This window comes from Hipposideros armiger, unplaced genomic scaffold, assembly GCF_001890085.2.
Source record: "Hipposideros armiger isolate ML-2016 unplaced genomic scaffold, ASM189008v1 scaffold_12, whole genome shotgun sequence".
Taxonomy (NCBI): domain Eukaryota; kingdom Metazoa; phylum Chordata; class Mammalia; order Chiroptera; family Hipposideridae; genus Hipposideros; species Hipposideros armiger.
This window is the reverse complement of record NW_017731362.1, coordinates 7045864-7068302: the sequence shown is the minus strand read 5'-3', so window position 1 is coordinate 7068302 and position 22439 is coordinate 7045864. Positions and strand designations below refer to the sequence as shown.

Below are 22439 nucleotides of genomic sequence, written 5' to 3'. Positions count from 1 at the left end.
ATTAGTAGATGGCCTGATGTCTGTGAAATGGGAGAGAGGGGGAAAATCTGGTGTTAGCAATTCATAACACTCATAAAACAATAAATACTTCTTAAAATTTTTATCTTCCTCTTACAGTTATAATTTACTAAAGAGTTATTCTGACAGTGGATAGTAGGATATTTTTAGCCCATACCATTAAAATTATATATACTAGATTTTGAACTTATTCTGTTATCTTTCAACCAAAAGAGCTTTCATTCATCCCACCATAACAAAAACAAATAGTAACAGTAATCTTCATTTACTAAGAAACTACAGGCATACCTCCAAGATATTGCAGGTTCAGTTCCAAACCACTCAATAAAGGGAATATCGCAATAAAGTGAGTCACAAATTTTTTGGTTTCCCAATGCATATAAAGTTACGTTTACACTATGCTGTAGTCTATTAAGTGTGCAATAGCTTTATGTCTAAAAAAATGTACATACCTTCATTTAAAAATACTTTATTGCTAAAAATTGCTATCACCTGAGCCTATTGGGGAAAATGGTGCTGATAGACTTGCTCGGTGCAGTTGCCACAAACCTTCAATTTGTAAAAAACAAAATGCAATATCTGAAGCGCAATAAAGCAAAGCACAATGAAACGAGGTATGCCTGTATTATGCTACCATGAAACTCCTCTAATTTACTTAGACTTGTATCCACTGATACATGGACTTGAATGGTGTTTACTTTGTATTATCTGATGAAAAGATTTGTTAATAAAAATCAAGATATTAAAAGTGTTAAATCTTGGAAAAATTTAAGCTTTCTAGAGGCCTTTATTTAAGAATAGAATTTAAGAATAGTTTAAAAGTATTCTTTTGTCATAAAACAAGTACCCAAAAGAATTGTAATAGGTAATACTTGGCCAATGCAAATTTGTGTATTTGAAAGTATATGCTTGAAAGAAAAAAAGAGTGCAAATGCTTAAACTGCATATCTTTTTTAAAATATTCAAATTTTTAGACTTATCAATTGAAATTCATAATTTTATCCTGAATTAATAAGATCTTACTATATCAGTGATGTATATTACAAGATAAATGTCTACCTATGCTATGTTAATGTCTCTATACAGCATCATTTTTGGTGTGGTTGTTATGGTATATTTTGTACATTTGTTGACTTTATAGGATTGACATAGCAGTAAATCCAATTTAGTTCTTAATATTTTTAAAAATTCCAGATAACATACTGTGTCATAATCCCATTATATTTTACTTGAATGCCCAGTGTTTTCGTGGGTCTTAATTTTTGTATTAAAAATTTAGTATTACATGTTAGGGATTTTTTTTTCCTGGTGTTTTCACATACAATCTTTTAGACCTGGGTAGGTTTCTCTTTAAATCAGAGGTTTAACAAAGTATTAGTATTAAGTAATTCATGAATTACTTTGTGGAAAAATTTAAAGTATGAAGCGACTTGTTTACCCCCAAATTGTTTATTTTCTTTACATGGCTAATGTACAGGTTACAATATCAGAGAAATAAAATTGGCTTGGTAACTGATAGAATGTAGTAGATAATAGTTTGTCTAAGGGCTTCCAAGTATTAAACCAAATAATTCTCAATTCTGAATTACTTTTTAATAATTACTATAAATAGTATTAAGCCAAATCTCCTTTTTCTTTTAAAGGTATTTAATTCTTAACAATTTCCTCCTTCTGATCCCTTGTTCTTCTTCCTTAAATACCATGCTAGAATTTAAAATTGGAGTTTAACTTTTCTTCCACATTGTAGTTTTTTATTCTTTAGATAAGACAAATAGAGGTTCTACTATCAAAACATCCATGTTATTGTTGGTCATTCTTTTCAGGGATCATGCTAAATGTCATTTGTGCATTGTATAAATAATGTTATTTACCAGTATATAGACCTACTATTAGTAGAAATTATGTATGGCAGGCTTTCTTGAACAATATGTATTATAAGTTTGTTTCCTATAGTGTTATGCTTCAGATTCTTTTAAATAAAGCTAGTTTTTAGAGAAAAATAACTGCTTTTTAAGTGCTTTCATCAGACAAATAGGTGTGACAGTTTTGGCTTTGGAAATTGCCTAGAATTTTCCAGGAATTTAATTTTATACTGAGGAACAAACCAATATATTTGGACAGGCCTTGCTATATACATACTTTTTTTCCTGTGGAGTTTATACGTAACACTGAGTCCTGTGTTTCCTTAAGAAAATATGAGCATAACATATCTCCATGTTGATTTTAGCAAATTAGGACTTCAGTTCTGTTAATAAAATAATAATTGGAGAGGAGTTCTACAACCTCAGCAGCTTACCGTTCCTTGAACCAGAGACACCACTGTAGCAATATTAAGAACAAACTTGCTTGAATGATAAGATTAGGTTTGCAAAAGATCTTCAAAGTTTGTTTGAAGCAACCATCAGGTGCCTTGAGTCTTACATGAAAAGAGGCTGTATAAAGTGTGATGCATATCAGTTGATGCAACTTGGCATTACAGGTAATAGAAATGACAATAAGAAAATTACATCAAGATAAAATTTGAATGTACAAAAGTTCTATTTAAACATGGAAAGAAAAAAATGAAAATGCATGTATCTTCCCTGCTGTGAGAGAGAAAAAGTGTACAGAGACTTCTGATCCAATAATACTGTCAATCGGTGCTCTCAGGCACCCCCTCTGTTCTATACATACAGCAGTGATAAATATAAAAAGATAAAATTGGGCTCAAAGCCAGCATAGATATATCCAAGGACAGGGAGTAGAGAAAGAAAGCATAAGCCAGTGAAGCAGTGGACTGCCTGACTGGGTCCAGAGCAGAAATTTTGTGCAGTTGGACGTTCTAATGTGACCGGGTAATGAGGCCTTACAAGTACTGCTACATTACAAAGCTTGTCAGATGCAGTAACATTGTACTAAAAGGCAAATGCATAGCTTTAGATAATTTTTAAGCCTCAAATATAATGAGCTAAGTATTGATATTGAGAGGATAAAAGAATAAAAAAATTCTAAGGAAAGTAGAAGGAGGGAACTAAAAGAAGAGGAAATAAAATAGAAAACAAACACTACAGAGGAGTAGGAGAGCCGCAAGTAGGTTATTTAAAAAATTAATAAAATTGATATGCCTGTGGTGAACCTGATTTTTTTTTAAGTGGTAGAAATAAGAGGAATGAAAAGAGGGGTAAAAAAATATAGCACGGCTTTAAGCCAGGGGCTGAGCTGGGGTTCCTCTTCACAGCTGCACCACTTGTGAAAGGAGGCTACAAAGCAAAACCTACCTCCAACTGATACCTGAGGCTCTAGCTCATAGGAAGATGCGGGCCTAAGGTGGCAGAGTGCACAGTTTTGCAGTCTGCTCAATTGGTAACTGGTGTACAGCATCAACAAAGAATTGAAACAGTGAATTAGCGTATAACACTTGGCTGAATTGGGGTCCCAAGGACACAAGTTGGAGGCAACTTAAAACCTCTAGAAAGGAAAAGATGAACCCAGAGGAAAGAAAGAAATATAAAAGACAAAAACCCCACTGTAAATAAAAAATTTCAAAATACGAAGAAATTTGATAAGAAAAACAGCCAACCAACACCTTTTGAAATTTCAATCCACTCACAGTGAAAATAACAGAATAGCCGGGAAAAGACTGTTTCAGGATCCTGAAAGGTAAACTAAAGAATAAAAATAAACATTATGAAACCCATTAAGTAGACATTTATTCATTCAATATTCATTGAGTTTATTTTATCAGACACTGTTTTAGACGCTAAGACTATAGTAAATCAAATAGACAAAAATCACTACTCTAATGAGGTTTTTATTTTAAAGAGACAAAAAGTAAACTATAGAGTATGTTAGGGAATATGTGATATGAAGAAATTAAAAAAGGGGATGAGAATAGGGAATACTGTGGCTGGTAGTGCAAGAAGTGCAAAGAAGTTCATATTTTTTTAATAGTTCATTGAAAAGATAAGTAATGGCGTGAAAGAGAGACAGTCATGCAGATAGCTGGGGAAGAGAATTCCAGACAAGGTACAGCAGGTACATGGCACTGTGGCAGAAGCATGCTTGGCACATTTCAGATATTTAAAGGAGGCCAGTATGTCTGGCTGGAATGGCGTGAACAAGAGGAAGAGTAAAGTGAGATGGGATTAGAAAATTAACAGGAAACCAGATTATGTAGGACTTTGTAGTTCATTCTAAGGTTCTTGGTTTCTACTCTGAGTGAGATAAAAAGTGATTGGAGGGTTTTCAGGGGAGAAGGATCACAAGGACAACTGTGTTGAAAATAGGTAATATATATGAAGAGAATCACACAAAATGATTTGGGGTATTCTCTGGCTTTTCCTAGGGAACCAGCTGTAGGACCTGGACCTCCTGTCTCCCCATGGGAGGGGCTGCACCTGACTTCAGCTTGCCATGGTACTAGTAGTTTCTTTTTTCCAACTAAAACTTTCCATGCAAGTCAATGTATCCAGGTAGCTGGCTTTCGCAGACACGTCTTACAAAGAGTTCACACCTAAACCAAGACTGTCAAGTGCCCCAGTAGTTTCCCTACTGACAAGGTTCCTTTCATGTTTGCCCTATCAGAAGGAAGAGCAGCAAGGGGATGATGGACTTCCTTTCCTGAACTATAAACACACACTGCAGACCCAGCATGGTGCTCTGGCCCCAGTGTGCTTCTCCTTAGGATGATGAGAGAATGGGGCAACTTGTGGGATATTTTTTGGCTTTGCAAGTTTCCATTTCCCCCCAAGAAAACCTATCTTTTAACCTAGTGGTTTTCAAGCTTTAGCATGTATCGTAATTACTTAGTGGGCTTGTTAAAACACAGATTTTTGGGCCCCACTTTCAGAATTTCTGGTTCATTAGGTCTGGAGTGGGATCTGGGAGTCTGCATTTCTAGCAAGTCCCCAGACGATGCTGATATTGGGGTCAGGGAACCACACTCTGAGAACCTCTGTCTTAATTCATGCAGTGTGTCTGTGTAGAAATCAACTCTGTTGGTTAGCACAAAGGATCCCACTGCATGACCTTCACCTAGGAGTTAACCATTTTCCTTTCTTATACTTTCCTTTCCTTTATAGTTTTATCATGTATGTAGGAACCCTTAATCATATATTTGGTTTTCATTATTTTAAATTTTTATGAAAATGGCATTATTCCTTAACAGCCTTATATGACTTGCTTTTTTTAACTCATCCATCCAGTGTATAGCTGTAATTAATTCATTTTTACTGTTATATAGTATTTTCTTGTGTGAATATACCTATCAATAGACATTTGACTTGCTTTCAGGTTTTTTTCTAGGGAGATGCTATGAATAGCTACTTCTTTACTCAATCATAGAATTACCATCTCTTTATTGAAAGGACCTGTCCTCCCCCTCCCTTAGACCTTCCCCCAAATTCTAACACCCTCTTATTGAGACACCCAATAGTGTGTGTGTGTTCTCCCTTGCTCAATGAGTAATGAACTCAACTTGTTCAACTACAGGTTTCCCTGTGGTCTTTGGCTGAAGGGCTTTGGAAAAAAATACACACACACACACACACACACACACACACACAGAGCCAAAATACTGTATACACATTTTAAGAAAGGAAAACTGGATTAAAATTGTAATAATGTATACAGATAACAAAAGATGTATTCAAGCCATGTTTGACTTGTACAATTACAAGAGGTGCTCAAAGTGGTTACCATCAGCATCCAGACACTTCTGATTATGGCGAACTACTGCTTGAGCAACGTTGACCAAAGTGTCCACTTGTATATATTTTTTGGCACCCCCTGATACATATACATATGTATGTATATATTATGTATATATATAATATATAGTTAATATAAAGTTAAAGTATCTTTTTTTTTGGTTAACAGACCGTGCCTCAGGTTTATTTGCATAAATAGTACAGGAGGACCCCAGCCTCATGCAGACAGCAGCCCGGGGGTCACACCAGTCCCTCCATCCTCACACAGGCAGACAGAGGTCTCTACTCTGGAGGCTTTGCAGGGGCCTGGATGGGCACCTTTGGGAGCTGGAGCCTGAGCTGGAGGGAGAGCTGCAGCCGCAGCCACAGCCACAGCCAGGGGCTTTGGTTTGAGCCTTGGCCTTAAACTTTGGCCGGCAGAGCCTGAGACCCTTGGCATTGTGGGCATGAGCACCTTTCTCAATCAAGCTTGGGGTGAGCAATGTAGGCAAGTTGACTGAGCTTGCGGCTGCCGCCCTTTGGGATCTTGGGCTTGACCTCCTTGGGGTTTACGAGGGCCTTGATGGCCTCTACCATGCACTCATGACCTTGGCATTGTTGGCTTGCTACTTCTTCAGGCCCTTGTGCTTCTTGCCAAAACACATGTTCCTCAAGAATTTGGAGTCCACCCTCTCACGAGACTCGTATCTTTGTGATCAGAGTTTCTTGCTGCCATTTCTGTGCCATTTTTGGGACTGGTTGTGTGTGGTATGGTTCTTGGACTTGGTTATGTCTGCACTGAAGCGCACAGGTCCCAGGCAGCTTCCAAAATGCCTGGGATTGGAAGAGAAAGCTAAAATACCTTAACATTCTTTATTGTGCCTTTTGGTGAACACCAGTTGTTAATTTTAGTTCAAGTTTTCAATCTTTTTCTATATGATTAGTTCTTTTTATGTCATATTTATGAAATCCCTTCTTACTCCAAGATCATACAGATACATATTTTTTAAGTCTCAAACTTATATGTCTTCAGTTTATCTGAAATTCATTTTTGTGTGTGACACCATATACATGTAGTGATCCAACCTTATTTTTTCCCATATGGGAACCATTTCTCCTAGCACCAAAGTATTTTATAGTAATTCCTTTCTTTGCTTTTCCCCACTTATGTGCAGAGCCACATATCAAATTTCTATCTATACGTTAGATTAGAGCTTTTTTGTTTTTTAAACCTAGTAAGAAATACAGAGTAAGATTTTAAGATTGAATTAGTTTCAAGGCCTGTGGAATACTTTTTAGACAATTATATAAATCATGAAACAACATATAAACATTAATGATGTTTTAAATTGATATCAGTGGCTGTAATAATTCAATAATAAAATTGATCAGGTTTTGGTTTTTTTTAAAGATATAATTCACTCAGAGTGTAAAAGTTTAGTAAGACTATGGTAGTCAGGAGGACAGTTTCGCTGCAGAGGTGTGTATGTGCTTAACAAATAATTGCTGGTGGATTTTCCTGAAACTCCCTAACATCACAAAGTCTTCTTTGTATCATCTTCCACACACACATTATATCACTTGTGTTTTTATATAGTGTAAGAATCTAGACTTTAAAATTTTATATAAAAGGAATGCATAAACCCTGACTTTTTTTTAGTTTCAGGTGTACAAAACAATGTAGAAGTTATATATTTCACCCCTCACAAAGTGATTACCCCTCTCCCCCAACCCTGACTTTTGAAGACCAAACAGTTTTAAATAAAATGGCAAAAGTAGGAACAGAACAAAAGAGATGTGAGAAATGCCAAAAAGCAACATGAAAAAAGAAGCTATAGGATTGATTCATAAGTGTCTGTACTCTGGGGGGAAAGAGAAAAGAAGTCTAAGATAGCCCCAGTATTCCAAGTTACAGAACTTTGAGATGATAAACATTTGACAAAATTGGGTAAGGTGGCCTGTTTGGGGGAAAATATATATTTTTTTCCTCCTAAATTTCCCTCACGGAATTTTTCAAAAGCTTTGAAATTTGTTAATGACCTCCAAAAATAAAAAGTTAAAAATCCAAATCTCTAGGTGGCAAGTAGTTCGTCATTGCTTAATTTTCATGTATATTCAGGTTTTGTTTGTTTTTAACATCAAATTCCAGTAATTTATAAACGGTCTACAAAAAGTAGCTCTGGGAAAGGACACGGGAATGGGAGTTAGGCGATCAGGAGCTCATTCACAGTTCTGCCACCAATCTAGGTGGCAATGGAGTTAAGTATTTAAATCTGGGATTCCCTAACTATGTAGGATGACAACACGATGTTCAAATTTCCTTACAGCGCTCAAGTTCTAAATCTCCTTAAGCAATAGTAAAATGTATCCGTGTAAATTCAGCTTATCCTACAGTTGAGTTGCAGCCAAGCTTTCGCCAGGTGAGTCATAGGATCGTTTCTCCCCAGTTCTCAAAACATGGTTTTGGTGGCCTTACAGTTGACAGGATTTGAAGGACTACAATAGTACAGGCAGACCGCAGGCCAGGAAAACAGGAACACTAGAGGGTCCTAACTCTTACAGCCTCCACCAGAGCGAACAGAAGGCTAGGTCTGCAATGGCGTGTGGGCGTCGCACCTGCTGCTTGTGGTCACACTTTCCTATGCTGTAAAACCAACTCTCTTTTTTGCATTCTAAGGTGTGAAATCCTTGTCTTGCCTGAGCGGATGCGGGCCTACCTTGGAGATTCGCTCAGACTGTGCGGAAGGAATAAGACCCTAAGAAACCGTATAAAGGCCGCTGCAGGGCGCCCAGGCAGTCAGGAGGGGAGTGCGCGGAGATCACAGGGGCGCCGCGCCGGGGCCTGACCCGGAAGGGCTGGCGCGTGGTAACCGGCTTCCCTAGCAACCGAGCAGGCGCGAGTCCTAACCCGCCGGCCCAGCGGCTGCGTCCGCCTCCCGCGATGCCGCTGCAGGTGAGCGATTACAGCTGGCAGCAGACGAAGACTACGGTCTTTATCTCTGTGCCCCTCCGAGGCGTCTGCGTCCGAGATGCGGACGTGTTCTGCACGGAAAACTATCTGAAGGTAGGGACGCGAGCGGTGCCTGCCGGCTCCCCGGGGGTGTGGCCCGCAGCTTCTGCGAGTGCGCCGCTGTAAACACGCAACAGGCGCGCCCTTGCGGAAGAGCGTCTTCCAATTTTAGTCCTGTTAAGAGCAAAACAAAAGAAAACAAAAACGAACCCCATACAGGTAACACCTCACCTGTAGACAGATGTCATCAAAGGTTTTTTTGTTTTGTTTTGTTATTTTAAAGATTTCATTGGGGAGTGGGAGAGGGGAACAGCGTTGGGGAACCGGGGAAGGGGAACAGACAAGTTGTGTCCTTTTGTTCTTCAGTCTAGTTGTGGAAGACCTCGCCTTACTGACCCATGTTGGTATTATCATTGCGCCCTCCCCGGATGAGGCGTCGCTCACCGGCCATTGGATGGCCACTCACGGTAGCTGGCGGCAGCCCACTGCAGCCCCACTGCAGCCTACGCCATTGCTAGCGACTCAGGCAGCCCAGCTGCAGGTCGAGCTGTTGTTCACCATCTTAGCTGTAGAGGGCAGTGTCACTGGCCCTCATGTGGGATCCAAACCGGGGCCCTGCTGCTCAGAGAGGTTTTTTTTTTTTTTAATCTAGGGCTTCCTACATATGCCTTGCTAATCTTTCATGACCTGGAGTACATTTATAGCAGGCATTTAAGAAAATGATTTTGACCTCTATCGCTTATTTCTTAACGTCTGTGTCTTTATTGTGTGTAACTAAATTAACTTCCGTTTCCCCCCCTCCTGAATAGGTCAGCTTTCCTCCATTTTTGTTTGAGGTGTTTCTCTACGCTCCTATAGACGATGAGAGCAGCAAAGCCAAGATTGGGAATAACACTATTATTTTCACCTTACATAAAAAAGAAGCGGCCATGTGGGAGACCCTTTCAGTGTCAGGTGGTAAGTTCTTTATTAAAAGATATTCATCTGGTTGTGCGTTTTATAGTTTATACCTTTTTAAAAATTCCCTTTAGAAAAAATTATGTTGCTTTTCTAGAAAAAAAACAGGCACATGAGCATGATTTAAATGAGATAGTGCTTCAGCAGCCGCTTAAAATAAATGTCCTAAAAATTGAATTATTAAAAAATTAGAGCCCATTAATAGTAACTTTTTAAAAAAGATTTTATTGGGGAATTGGGGGAGGGGAACAACGCTGGTGAATCCGGAAAGGGAAACAGACAAGTTGCTGTTCTTTTGTCCTTCAGTCTAGTTGTGGAGGACGTTGCTTCACTGGCCTGTGTTGGTATTATCATTGCACTCTTCCCAGGTGAGGCAGTCGCTAGCCGGCCATTGGACAGGCTGCTCAGGGCAGCTCGCAAAAGCTCACACCAGCTGCCAGCCAGCCCCATTGCAGTCTAGGCTGTCCCAGGAGACTCACAGCAGCCCAGCTTCAGGTCGAGCTGTTATTCATCATCTTAGCTGTAGAGGGTGCAGCATCACTGGCCCTCATGTGGGATCTGAACCGGGGCGCTGCTGCTCAGAGCTGGTGTTCCAAGCCAACTTCTAACCAATGCACCACTTAGCCGGCCCTAATAATAACTTTTAAGCAGAAGATGTGGGTTTGTATTTTTAGTGGATAAAGCCTTCTGATATGGCCTTTATTGAGCACTTGTGTATTTTGTATTCAGCATTAGCACATCTGTTAATCCTCACAACAACCTATCTGTTTGGTCCCTCCTCCCCGCCCCCCTGTTTTTTTAAGCTGAGGCTACTGAGGCACAGAGGGTTTAATAATTGACAAAAGTCAGGGCCGGCCAAGTGGTGCAGTTGGTTAAGAGCTCGATCAACAGTGTGAGCTCTGAGCAACAGGGTTGCCAGTTTGAGTCCTGGCCTGAGCTGAGCTGCTGTTGAGCTGCCAACAGGAGGTAGGATGGCTCAGCTAAAAATAATAATAATAATTGACGAAGGTCACACAACTAGTAAGTGGCAGACTGGACCAGGAGTCATAGCGGTTTCACTCTAGAGCAGTGGTTCTCAACCCTGGCTACATATTTGAATCACCTGTAAAAACTTTAAATAATACAGATGTCTGAAACTTACCCTCAAACAGTCAAATCAGTTTCTTGGAGTGGGATGCAGATATCGGTAGTTTTTAAAAAGCTTTCCAGGAATCCAGGAATTATAATGTGTAAAACTGAGATTCCCTATTCTCTGTACTCTTAATAAGTACTCTATGATCTTCTGCCACGAACAGTTTTGAGGATCGGTAATTGCCCTCTACTGCTTTAGCTCCATTTTCTTCTTCCTTCTTCTGTTTGTCATGTGTTCTAGTGCTTTAGCCTCTACTGCCTGAAATTTCTCGCCGGTCTCTGGCATTAAGTCTTCCGTAGGAATAGTAAGAATAGAGAGATTGCAATTCTTTATGTTAATGCTTTCTTGGTATCTTGCAGTGGAATTTAATTTTTTTAATCTTCAGAACCAGTAAAATTTTTCTCTAAGACCTGGTATTCAGGTCAGAAAATACTGATAGGTTACCATAGGCAAGTTACTTTAGTGAGTCCCAGACTAAATGAGATTTTTTTTTTTTTAAAGATTTTATTGGGGATTGGGGGAGGGGAACAGCGCTGGGGAATCGGAGAAGGGGAACAGACAAGTTGCTGTCTTTTTGTTCTTCAGCCTAGTAGTGGAAGACGTCGTTTTACTGGCCCATGTTGGTATTATCATTGTGCTCTTCCCGGCTGAGGCAGATCGGTCGCCGGCCACTGGACGGCCTCTCACAGCGGCTCTTGGCAGCTCACACTGGCTGCCAGACACTCACAGTAGCTCACGGTACAGCCCACTGTAGCCCCACTGCAGCCTATGCCATTGCTGGTGACTCAACGGCAGCCCAGCTCCAGGTCGAGCTTTTGTTCACAATCTTAGCTATAGAGGGTACAGTGTCACCGGCCCCCATGTGGGATCCGAACCAGGGCCCTGCTGCTCAGAGCTGGCATCCCAAGCCAGCTCTTAACCAACATGCCATTCGGCCGGCCCAAGATTTTAAAAATCAGGTTACTGCTCTCTCCTCCCCCCATCTTCTCAGTAAATCTGAGATGGGGCCTGGGAGTATGTCATGAAACACACCCATGTTCTGACTTCTTACCTAAGATTAAATGTAAATACTACTTTCATTTATTTCTATTGTTGTTAATCATCTTAATTTTGAAGTTAGATGGGACTAGAGCCATCATCTGTTATAATGGCTTATTTTGAAATAAACAGATGAAGGGTGGTGGTGGGACTCCTCAGGTGATACTGATGACTGGTCAGGTTTGAGAACCACTGACTTAAAGGGGGGAGGGGTGTATATAGGTATGCGTGTCCCTTGGTGGCCAACAGATTTTTCCAGGAAACATTTTGTCCACCAACTTTTTAGGATGTAAAAAAGGGTCATATCAGAAAACCTGATACTTTACCCTATTTTTGACATGAAACATTTTCCTCTGTATCAAATTGCATTTTTAACCTGATTGGCCACCCTATCTAGGAGTGAGAAGGGATTTTCTTTCCTAATCATGATCTCCTTCATCTGCTTTCAGTATACGTTTCATTCTTCTCTTTGATGGATATGTGGTCAACTCTTACAGATTTTGACCTTTTAACCCAAGGTTTGGCAAACTTTTTCTATAGAGGAGCAGATAATATTTTGGATTTTGTGGGCTATATCATCTCTGTCACAATTAACTTAGCTTTGCCATTGTAGCACAAAAGCAGCCATAGACAACATGTATTTATTGATACTGAAATTTGCATTTAATCTAATTTTTATATGTCACAAAATACTATTGTTTTGATTTTTTTTCAACTATTTAAAAAAATGTAAAAGTTATCTTTGCTTGTAGAGAACAGGCAGCTGGTTGGATTTGGCTATAGTTTGCCAACCTCTATCTAGACTAGTTAGAACAGTCTTAAAATTAAAGTTACATGGCAAGTAATGAGCATTGATTTTACTTCAGAAACTGGTTTGAGATTTCTTTAGAGATCAAACAGTCTTGCATGCAATTCAGTGAAATTATTTCTTGAACAATATTTTTTCACATAAAGTATTATGGAACTCCAGTCTATACTCCAAGCCTGTCTCCCTCATTATTTAAAATATATTTGCTTCTTTTTTTCGGAAGTTCCTTCTTCATACACTTTTTATTTCTTTTAGACCTGGAACATTTCATTTGGAAAGTTGATGTTCTTTTAATTATTTCTGTCCCTGAAGCCAGTCCAACTGTCTGCCACCCTGTTACTAAACAGGAAAAGAGTTGGGGAGAGGCTTCAGACCTAATTCCAGTCCTAATTCCGAGCCAAGATCTTGGATGAGTAAAAATTCCATACTTTTTACTTACCTCTAACTGAAATTTAAAGTTCCCCTCAATTGTGAATGTAGACAACAAACAACAGTAGCATCAACAAAAATCACAAATATGTTTATATCACAGGTACTTGTCCTTTATACTCACTATTTTGAAGTTATAGTATCTATTAGACTTGTCACTACATATTATTTAAGGCATTAATAAGGAGCATGTATTAATTTTTTAATTAGTTTATTTTTTTTAATATTTTATGTTTAATAAAGCTAGTTTTCTTTGTAATCCTGTGTATTTTATTTCATGCATTTAAAAACATTATGAAGAAACTATTCTGCCTAGGGGTTGGCTACACCAAAAAGGTTAAGAACCCCTGCCTAGGGCCTGATGCACCCCTCCACCCTTCTCCCACCCTACTCTCCCCCACTTCACCCTCTCCTCCCAAGTTTTCTCTCCCCCCTGTTTTTTTTTCCCCTCAAAGTCTAGATCCCTTCCTGATCCCACTTCCCATAAGATAATTTACCCCCTTATGGATCACAGCCTGTGTGTAAAACATTGAGTCACTAAATACAAAAATAGCTGTGAATGGTAAAATTCTGTATATAACATGTCATGTTTCTTTATAATTTTTCCAAGGGCTGGCCCTGTACTCTTCATATGTATAAGTTACCTTTTGTGTTTATGAAGGTGATTGATCATATGAGATAGTCTCAACCCATTTTCTCTTCTAGACCCCATAGTGATGATTTATTGTGATCAGGTTTATAAGCAAATAGCCCTGCTTCTCAACAGAGAGGAAGATAAATATGTTCTCTTTCCCCCATCTTGTCCCCTCACTCTACCTTTCTGTCTTCCCCCTCCCTTCCTCTCATTCCTCTACCCTCTCTTTCCCTCTTGTGCCTCTCTATTCGCTCCTCTCCCACCCCTGTCCTGTGCCCCTCCTCATTTCCCCTTTTATTCCCCCTCTCCGTTGTTTGTTCTCTCTCCCCGCCTAGTAATTAATTACTATACAGTTACTTGCCTACCTTTTAATGTTAGCTTCTTGGCCAGTTTAATATTGAGAAATTTTTTCACTTCTCCATGTGAAATTGGGTCCAAAACATATGTCATCCTGTATCATAATGTTAAGCAGTTTTCTCCTAAGTGAAACAAATGTTATCATAATCCTAATTTAGTGATATTACTTATGTTTTAGTTGACAAAGAGATGATGCAAAGAATAAGAGAGAAATCTATTTTACAAGCCCAAGAAAGAGCAAAAGAAGCTACAGAAGCAAAAGCTGCAGCAAGGCGGGAAGATCAAAAATACACACTAAGTGTCATGATGAAGGTAAGTTGCAGATTGATAGGAAAGTCCTCTAATTAAAGAGATGACAATAAACTATATAAGGATAATTAATTCCAACCACTGTATTTCCTCATCTTTTTGTTCATACTTTGGTTATAGGACTTACTATGTTATATAGGCTATCGACTACTTACATGTGTTCCTGAAAAATCTTTGTGGAAGTTGAGGGTATAAATGTTGAACAATAGATTTATGTGTTTCAGGGAAAATTTCCTATTTCCAAGGTAGTAAAAAATGATAAGGTTCTATGGTATAGTTTACGTCTTCTTTAATCGTGGACTTGTGGACACAATTATTTAAAGCAAAAGCTTGGAATAAATATGGAATATTGATAAATTAATATCTTTTTAACTGTTGATGATTTCAAGTTAAAGCTTCTGTCAGCAATATTTTTTGAGATATAATTCACATACCATATAATTCACCCATTTAAAGCTTATAATCAGTGGTTTTTAGTATATGCGTAGTTAGAGGTGTGCAGCAGTCATCACAATTAATTTTAGAACATTTTCATCACCCCAGAAAGAAACCCCATACCCATAAGCAATCACTCTCCATTCCTCCCATCCCCTAGCCCATTGCAACCATTCTATATAGATTTACCTCTTCTGACTAATTTTTACAAGTAATTTCTTATCTCAAATTTTCATTTTGACATCTTAAAATGATTAAAGAATCTATTGTATAACAAGCATTATCTCATCAAGAGCTCTGTGAACCCATGACCCTTATTTTGCATGTGTATCACTAGTTTTGTTTTTATAATCAACAGTTTATAATTCCCAAGGTTTCTCCACTTAGTTTATCACTTTTACTTGACTTTTAAATATAGCCTCTATATATATATATATATATTTATATTTATTTATTTATTTATTTATTTATTTATTTATTTATTTATTTATTTCATCTTTTACTTAATTGAACATGTGGTCAGCTGACCAAAGATTCCTGCCTTCAGTATACTTGATGAGTTCCAGCTTTTCTTGATTGTATTAATCACTGCTGTCAGCCTTTTGATTTTATCATTTTCCTGAATTTTTAAAAATAAAAGCAAATAATATAAAATTTGTGGCAACAGATAAATATTTACTGAACTAATAAGACAGTTAAATAATGGCACACCGTGCTTTATTGGTAAATATAACAAAATGAAACAATTGTTTGGTAGGCAGTACCACCATGCTATACCTTGAAGTTATTAATCTACTGATATGTGAAAGCCTGACTTTGGTATTTGAAAAGGTGGTTAGGGGCATTAATGTATAAAATATGAAGCTGTAGGTTATATCAAAGTGGGGAGAGCCTGTAAAAGTCTTAGCCTATCTGCAGATTATCTGTTTTGTGTTTTTCCTTCAGTCATTTTGAGAGTTGGGACTGTTTTCTCCGTCCTTTTATAGCCATTGTCAAGTAAATAGTAGGTGCTCAAATATTTGAATGAATTAATGTGACTGCATTGCCCTAGTACTCTGTAATCATAGCAGAATTCTATTTTGGTGGATAAATGAAGCTATTTTCACTTTGTCCAATTTTAGACACCATTCAGAAAAGAACTTTGATGGTCCAATAAGAGCAGATGAAGATGTATGACAACAAAAGGCAACCTATTATTAGCTTAAACCATAAACTAGCTTAAAACTTGAATTACATCTACCAAAAAAATAATAGTTGTTAAGTAGTAACCTTTTAAAAATAATTAGTAGGAGTAGTGCTAAGACTTACTGTGTCAGTTCACTGTGCTGTATTAGTCTGCTCAGGCTAACATAACACAATACCACAAACTGGATGGCTTAAAAAGACATTGATTTGGGGGAGCAGGGAGTGGGGTGGCAGATTCGGGGAGGGAGGTAGTCACTTTGGGGGGTAAAACGTATAACTATTGCACTGTGTTGTACACCTGAAACTAATTTTAAAAAATTAATTAATTAAAAAAAGACGTTGATTTTCTCACAGTTCTAGAGTCTAGAAGTCTCAGAACAAGGTCCAGCAGGGTTGGATTCTGATGAGAAATCTATTCCTGGCTTGCAGATGGTTGAGAGAGAGAGAGAGAGAGAGAGAGAGAGAGAGAGAGAGAGAGAGAGAGAGAGAGAGAGATCTGATGTCTCTTCTGATAAGGACACTAATCCTATTGTATCAGGGCCCTGCCCTCATGACCTCATTTAACCTTAATTACTTTTTCAGAGGCACATTTTCAAATATAGTCACACTGGCACAGGGTGGGGAGGCAGGCGGTGGTCAATTAAGTTCCTGAACTCATCCTAGAAAAACTGCTACATACCTCCTTGCTGAATATCACTATGATCACCTTTGAAGTACTCCCCTTGGGAAGCTATGCACTGATGCCAGCGCCTAGTCCACCCTAGGCGGACTAGGGTGGAAGCAATTTTGGAACTTTTTTTCTGGAATGGCCATCAGAGCTGTTGTCATTTTACCCTTAATGTCCTGAATGTCATCAGAATGTCTTCCTCTCAATATTTCCTTTATCTTCAGGTAAAGAAAAAAGTCATCGGGGGCCAGATCGGGTGAGTAGGGAGGGTGTTCCAATACAGTTATTTGTTTGCTGGCTAAAAACTCCCTCACAGACAGTGCCGTGTGAGCTGGTGCATTGTCGTGATGCAAGAGCCATGGATTGTTGTTTAGGTCATCTGACTTTTTCATGCAGCCTTTTCAACACTTCCAAATAGTAAACTTGGTCAACTGTTTGTCCAGTTGGTACAAATTCATAATGAATTAATCCCTCTGATATCAAAAAAGGATAGCAACATCATTGCAACAAAGTTCGAGAACTTAATTGTCAGGCCATTTATACATTTTTAGGGGGACACAAACATTCAGTCAATAACACTGTGTAATAAACTATTCAAAATTTAGTGGCTTAAAACCACAGACATTTCCCCCTTTCCCTAAGCCTCTGGAAACCACCATTTTATTGTCTGTTTCTATGAATTTAATTGCTCTAGGTACCTAAGTAGGATCATACCATATTTGTCCTTTTGTGACTGCCTTATTTCATTTAGCATAATGTCTTCAACCTTATCCATATTACAGCATGTGTCAGAATTTTTTCCTTTTAAGGCTGAATAATGTTTGGTTTATGTATATACCACATTTTGTTTATCTGTTTGTACTGTCTTTTATACTTAACGTACATATTTACCATTTCCCATACTCCATTCCTTCTTATAGATCTGAGTTAGTGTCTGGTGCCATTTCTTTTCAGCCTGAAGAACTTTCTCTTGCATATCTTGTAGGGCAGGTCTGCTAGCAATGAATTCTTTCAGCTTTTATTTATCTTAGAATATGTTTATTTCATCTGCATTTATGAAGAATAGTTTTGCTGGGTATAGAATTTTTGGTTTATAGTTTTTTTCTGTCAGTGCTTTGAACATGTCATTTCACTGCCTTCTGTCCGCCATAGTTTCTAGTGAGTAATCAACCTTCAATTGTGTTGTTTTTCCCTTGTATATGATGGGTCTTTTTTCTCTTGCTGCTTTAAAGATTTTCCTCTTTGTGTTTGGCTTTTTTATTAATTTTGCAGTTTAACTAACATATCTAGGTGTACATCTTTGTGTTAATTTTACTTTGGATTTGTTGAACTTTTTGGGGCTACAGAGTAATGTTTTCATCAAATTTGAGAAATTTTTACAGATTATTTCTTAAAATATTTTTGGTTGAAAACTGGATATTTAGTTAATAATTTATAGCAGTTTTGGATTCTGTGTTATTTGTTTTTTGTTTATTTATTGAGGAGTGTTTATTTTTTAGTAACTTGCTTAGACTTTAACTGTGGAATCAGGCTAGTCTCCCTAGTGGTATACAGCTACTAATGTCTCTGCTAAGTTTCTTTATTCTTGTTTTTAAGACTGGCTTCTTTAGGGGCTTCCTTGTGTCTGCATAGCTTAACTGTTAGCCAGAACTTTAGGCAGAGGTGATAAAGTCACCCACCCTTTGCTGATTGATCTATGTTTAAGTTTGAGAATACCTTCAAAATTGGAGCCAGTTCTCATGCTTACCTTGGCTTCACTTTGTGCCAGTCTTCCTCACGTCTCCCCCACACATACACAGCTTTCTGTTTTGCTAGGGTTGTATGGTGAGATTATTACTGTAGATTTTCAATACCTGTCTTATTTATATGGTTTTAATGTTAATTTTCTAACTAGTCAAGCACTCACCTTAACCAGGACCTAGACTGCAAATTCTTCCTGTCCATTACCAACCATGTCTACCGCTTTTATTCATCAAAGCCACAGGTTTTTGCTACTCCACCCTGAAATGTGCCCACCCTTTTTGCCAACAAAGCTGCTATATTATTTTGTTAGCTTCATGTTGGTAAAACTGCCAATTTCATTATTCCGGCTGGAAATGGGTGGTTGGGAACAACCTCAGACATCAGGGCACAGCCTCCCACTGTTCTTACCTGCAACTTTAGCAGTTTTTCTAGAACGAACACTTCTCAATTTCCAGGCTGTCCTTGTTTAATTTCCAGGGTTATAAAATGGTTGTTTTTGATAGCTTTCTCCAGTTTTACACTTGATATTTGTGGATGGGAATTGCCAACCTCTTCATGGCTCTCTATAAAACCTGCACATTTTCTTTTGTGGATGAATTTTACATTTACTTATCAAGCTCTCTAAGAAGTTCTCTTGGTGCTTTGATTAGATTTACATTGACTTTAGAAATTAATTTGGAGAATGTCAGCATATTTACAATATTGCGATTTCCCTAAAGGAACATGGTATTCGTCTCCATTTCTTCAGACTTACTTTATATCCCCAGGAAAATTATTTAGCAAACATGGGACTTGCTCATATTTTGTTAAGCTTATTTTTAGCCTTTTAAAAGTTTTTTCTGGCAATTACTAATGAAATGATTTTTTTTCACTGTATTTTTCTAATCATTAATTGCCAGTTTGTAGGAAAGTTAGTTTGTTTTTATGAGTTTGTATAAGTTGATCTTGTATGTGACTGCCATGCTAAACTTACTTGTTGGTTCTAATAGTTTGTCAGTTTGTTATTTTGGTTCTTTTAGGTAGTCTAACATATTATTTTCAAATAATGTCAGTTCTATCTCCTTATTATCCTTATTTCTATTTCTTATTTTTCAAATTCTATTGTATAGGTTGTCTCTAGGAAAATAGTAAAATATGTAGGCATACTGCCTTTAGTGACTTTGCTAGAAGTATTTTTAATGCTTCTCCATAAAGTGTATGACATTGTATGGGTACTTTTATCAATCTAAAATTTTTCTTTTATTCTTAGTATCAACCAATATTTTGGCATATACTGAGGCCAATATATAGAATATATTGTTTTTCTCTTTTGATTTCCTAATATCATAAATAAGAAACACCCTATTTGATCAAGATATATTATAATTTTAATATTTTCCTCTGCTCAACTAATATTTTATTTATGATTTTGGCATGTAATCCATAAGTAAGGGGGGTCAGTAAAGAAAAATGCCTTGATAATCCAGACATTCAAATTAAAAGAAACATATATTTCCCCTTCAGGAATTAGATTTAGGAGCTGCTTATTATTCTATTACTTAAATATGCTATCTGTGTTAAACTAACATCCCATACCTCTATGACATCCTTTTTAGAGAAGTACAAAGCACTTAAAATCCAGTTTCTTTATGTGCAATGATTGTTTTTCTAGCCTTCTAAGTTTTTCTGTTACTACACATTTCTCCTTTAAATATATTTCTCATATCACTTAAAAAAAAAAAGAACAAGTATTGTTTAACACTTGTCGCTGTTCCTCTTTGATACATGTAGTCTCCCTTTTTCTTTAATCATAAGCTTTGTGGTATTACCTTCTTTATGTTTTTCTCTTCATTCTAGTTCCTTCTGTCATGTGCTCTATGAAGACTTTCTTGGTCTCCCCTCTTCCTCATTACTCATTAGACTATTTTTTTGTCTCTAATATAACTTATTATAAATTGTATATGTATTTCCCTTAACGACATCTTAGTTGTAATAACAGAACTTTCCTGTTAGTTTTGATTATAAGAATAGTCTCATTTTTGGGTAATTAAGTCTTCTTCTTATGCATTTTTTTTAAACTTTTCAAAATTCACTTCGCTTGCAGGGATTTCATATGAGTGGTGAAGGTGTTCTGACTCTTCACATACTTTTCCCTTCTTCAGTGTATTGGGGGCAGCGAGGCAGGAAAGGAAGAAAGGTAAACATGTTATTAAACGGGGTGAGGTTGTCATCTCCTTTTAGGTTGTGGCTGCCTCTGGCTAACTCAGACTGTTCATCATGCCCTGTTGTCAGGCATTAAATGCTGGCTCATTGCCATCTGCACATTCTTCCTGGCCCAACCTACTGGCAGCTCTCTGAACTTAGAACACATAGTAATTAGCATCTTCTGTGCTTAGCTTAGGCCTTAGCTGCAATTCTGGGACTACAGGAAACTCCTGTTCAGTAATCTGTGAAATCTATCTTAAAATCAGTGTTACACAGTTCAGTAGGAAAATAACCAGAAAAGGGTATTAGGTCATGCAGATATTGCAGAGCACTTCTTCAGTAGAGTTTTCATGCTTATAACGTTAATTCTATAGCCTCAAATAATTCAGCCTCCAGAAAACTTGGTCCCAGCATGTCATTCTAGAGCTGTGCCAGATGTATTATTTAAATGTGTATGAATTTACATTTAAATTAATGGAACTAAAATAAAATTAAAAATCAGTTCCGCCGTCACACTAGTCACATTTTAAGTGCTTAGTCAGTCACATGTGATAGTGGCTACTGAGTTGGATCATCACAGAACATCATCGAAAAAAGTTCTGTTAGACACTGCTTTCCCCACAGGATAGAGTGAGCATTTTTGTTCTCTAGAAGATTGAGGCGAGAATATTTTTATTACTGTAGGAAAGTCAGGTACCTACAGTCAGTCATATACATCAATCAGTTACTCTATTTTTCTTGCCAATATGAGGGAAGTTTGTGAAAGGAGAAAAGTTAACATACTCTAGTGCCATATACTGCTTTCAAATTTAACTAATATTTAGCTTTTCATGTGGAAGTGTCAAATAATGGCTATTGCAAACATAGTTGGCAGCAGGATTCAAAAGTCAACCATTTCCACCCACCAGAGACAAACGCCTTAATTCATCCTTCATGTAACTATTCCCTCATTCCTCAGGTGAAGGTTGGTGCAACTTCAGTCCTAAGAAAAGGTAAAACTGGTGTAAGTAGAAAGGTAAATATTTGTGTGTGTGTGTGTGTGTTTAGGTGACTTGACTTTTAGAAAAACAAATTTTTTTATTTTTACCAAGCCCTTAGATTCATCTAATTGAATGCACACATTTTACATATGAGTAAACTGAGGCTACAGAAAGGGATTGCCCAGGACTATAGCAAGTTAATGGTAAACCTGAAGCCTGTGTTTTATGATACCCAAATCATTGGGCGTTCTGCTAAATCGTTTACTATTTCCATTTAATCCTTTATTCACTAATTATTGCTGCAGATACAATGACAAGAGTTTAGAGGTAAAAATAGTTATTACAATGAATTTATTATGTTTTAAATGTTGCTTTTTCTGTTTTAAATTTTTTGGTAATTGCAATTTTTGCAGATTGAAGAAGAGGAGAGAAAAAAAATAGAAGATATGAAAGAAAATGAACGGATAAAAGCAACTAAAGAATTAGAAGCCTGGAAAGAACATCAAAGAAAAGCTGAAGAACAAAAAAGATTTCAGAGAGAAGAGAAATCACATCAACAAGAAAAACGAATTGAAGAAGAGGGGAAAAAATTAAAACATAAAAGTCTTACTAAAAATTCAGCATCTAGAAATCTTGCTACAAAAGGTACAATGATTGATATTTTCTGGGAAAGTGAGTCCTGTTGGTAAAAAGTATATATGTCATTTTTTATTGTTGTTGTAATCTATTTACATTAGGTCATTATCTTGGTATATCGAGAATAAGTACTACAGTACAAAGACTAAGGTGAAAGACATTTCTTTTTCTAGGAAGTAGTGAAGTTTTCATAATAAAATGAGCAAGGATTCAGTGTTGCTTTTGCTTGTGTGCTTTCTTTGGAAATGTAT

The 22439-nt window shown here is 37.4% G+C and overlaps 1 protein-coding gene across 4 annotated transcripts in view; it reads left to right on the top strand.

Annotated features, from left to right (window-relative positions):
• Positions 1 to 8463: 8463 nt before the first annotated feature.
• DNAAF4 (dynein axonemal assembly factor 4) overlaps positions 8464 to 22439 on the top strand; it is a 39207-nt gene continuing 25231 nt past the window's right edge. The window contains exons 1-4 of one of the 4 annotated variants that reach the window (XM_019665283.1): positions 8464 to 8637; positions 9504 to 9651; positions 14228 to 14361; positions 21966 to 22197. In XM_019665283.1, the coding sequence (XP_019520828.1) occupies positions 8626 to 8637; positions 9504 to 9651; positions 14228 to 14361; positions 21966 to 22197 (526 nt within the window). In that variant the 5' untranslated portion in view covers positions 8464 to 8625. Of the gene's footprint in view, positions 8749 to 9503; positions 9652 to 14227; positions 14362 to 21965; positions 22198 to 22439 lie in introns of all 4 variants that reach the window. The other 3 variants (XM_019665262.1, XM_019665251.1, XM_019665273.1) reach the window with 3 other exon arrangements.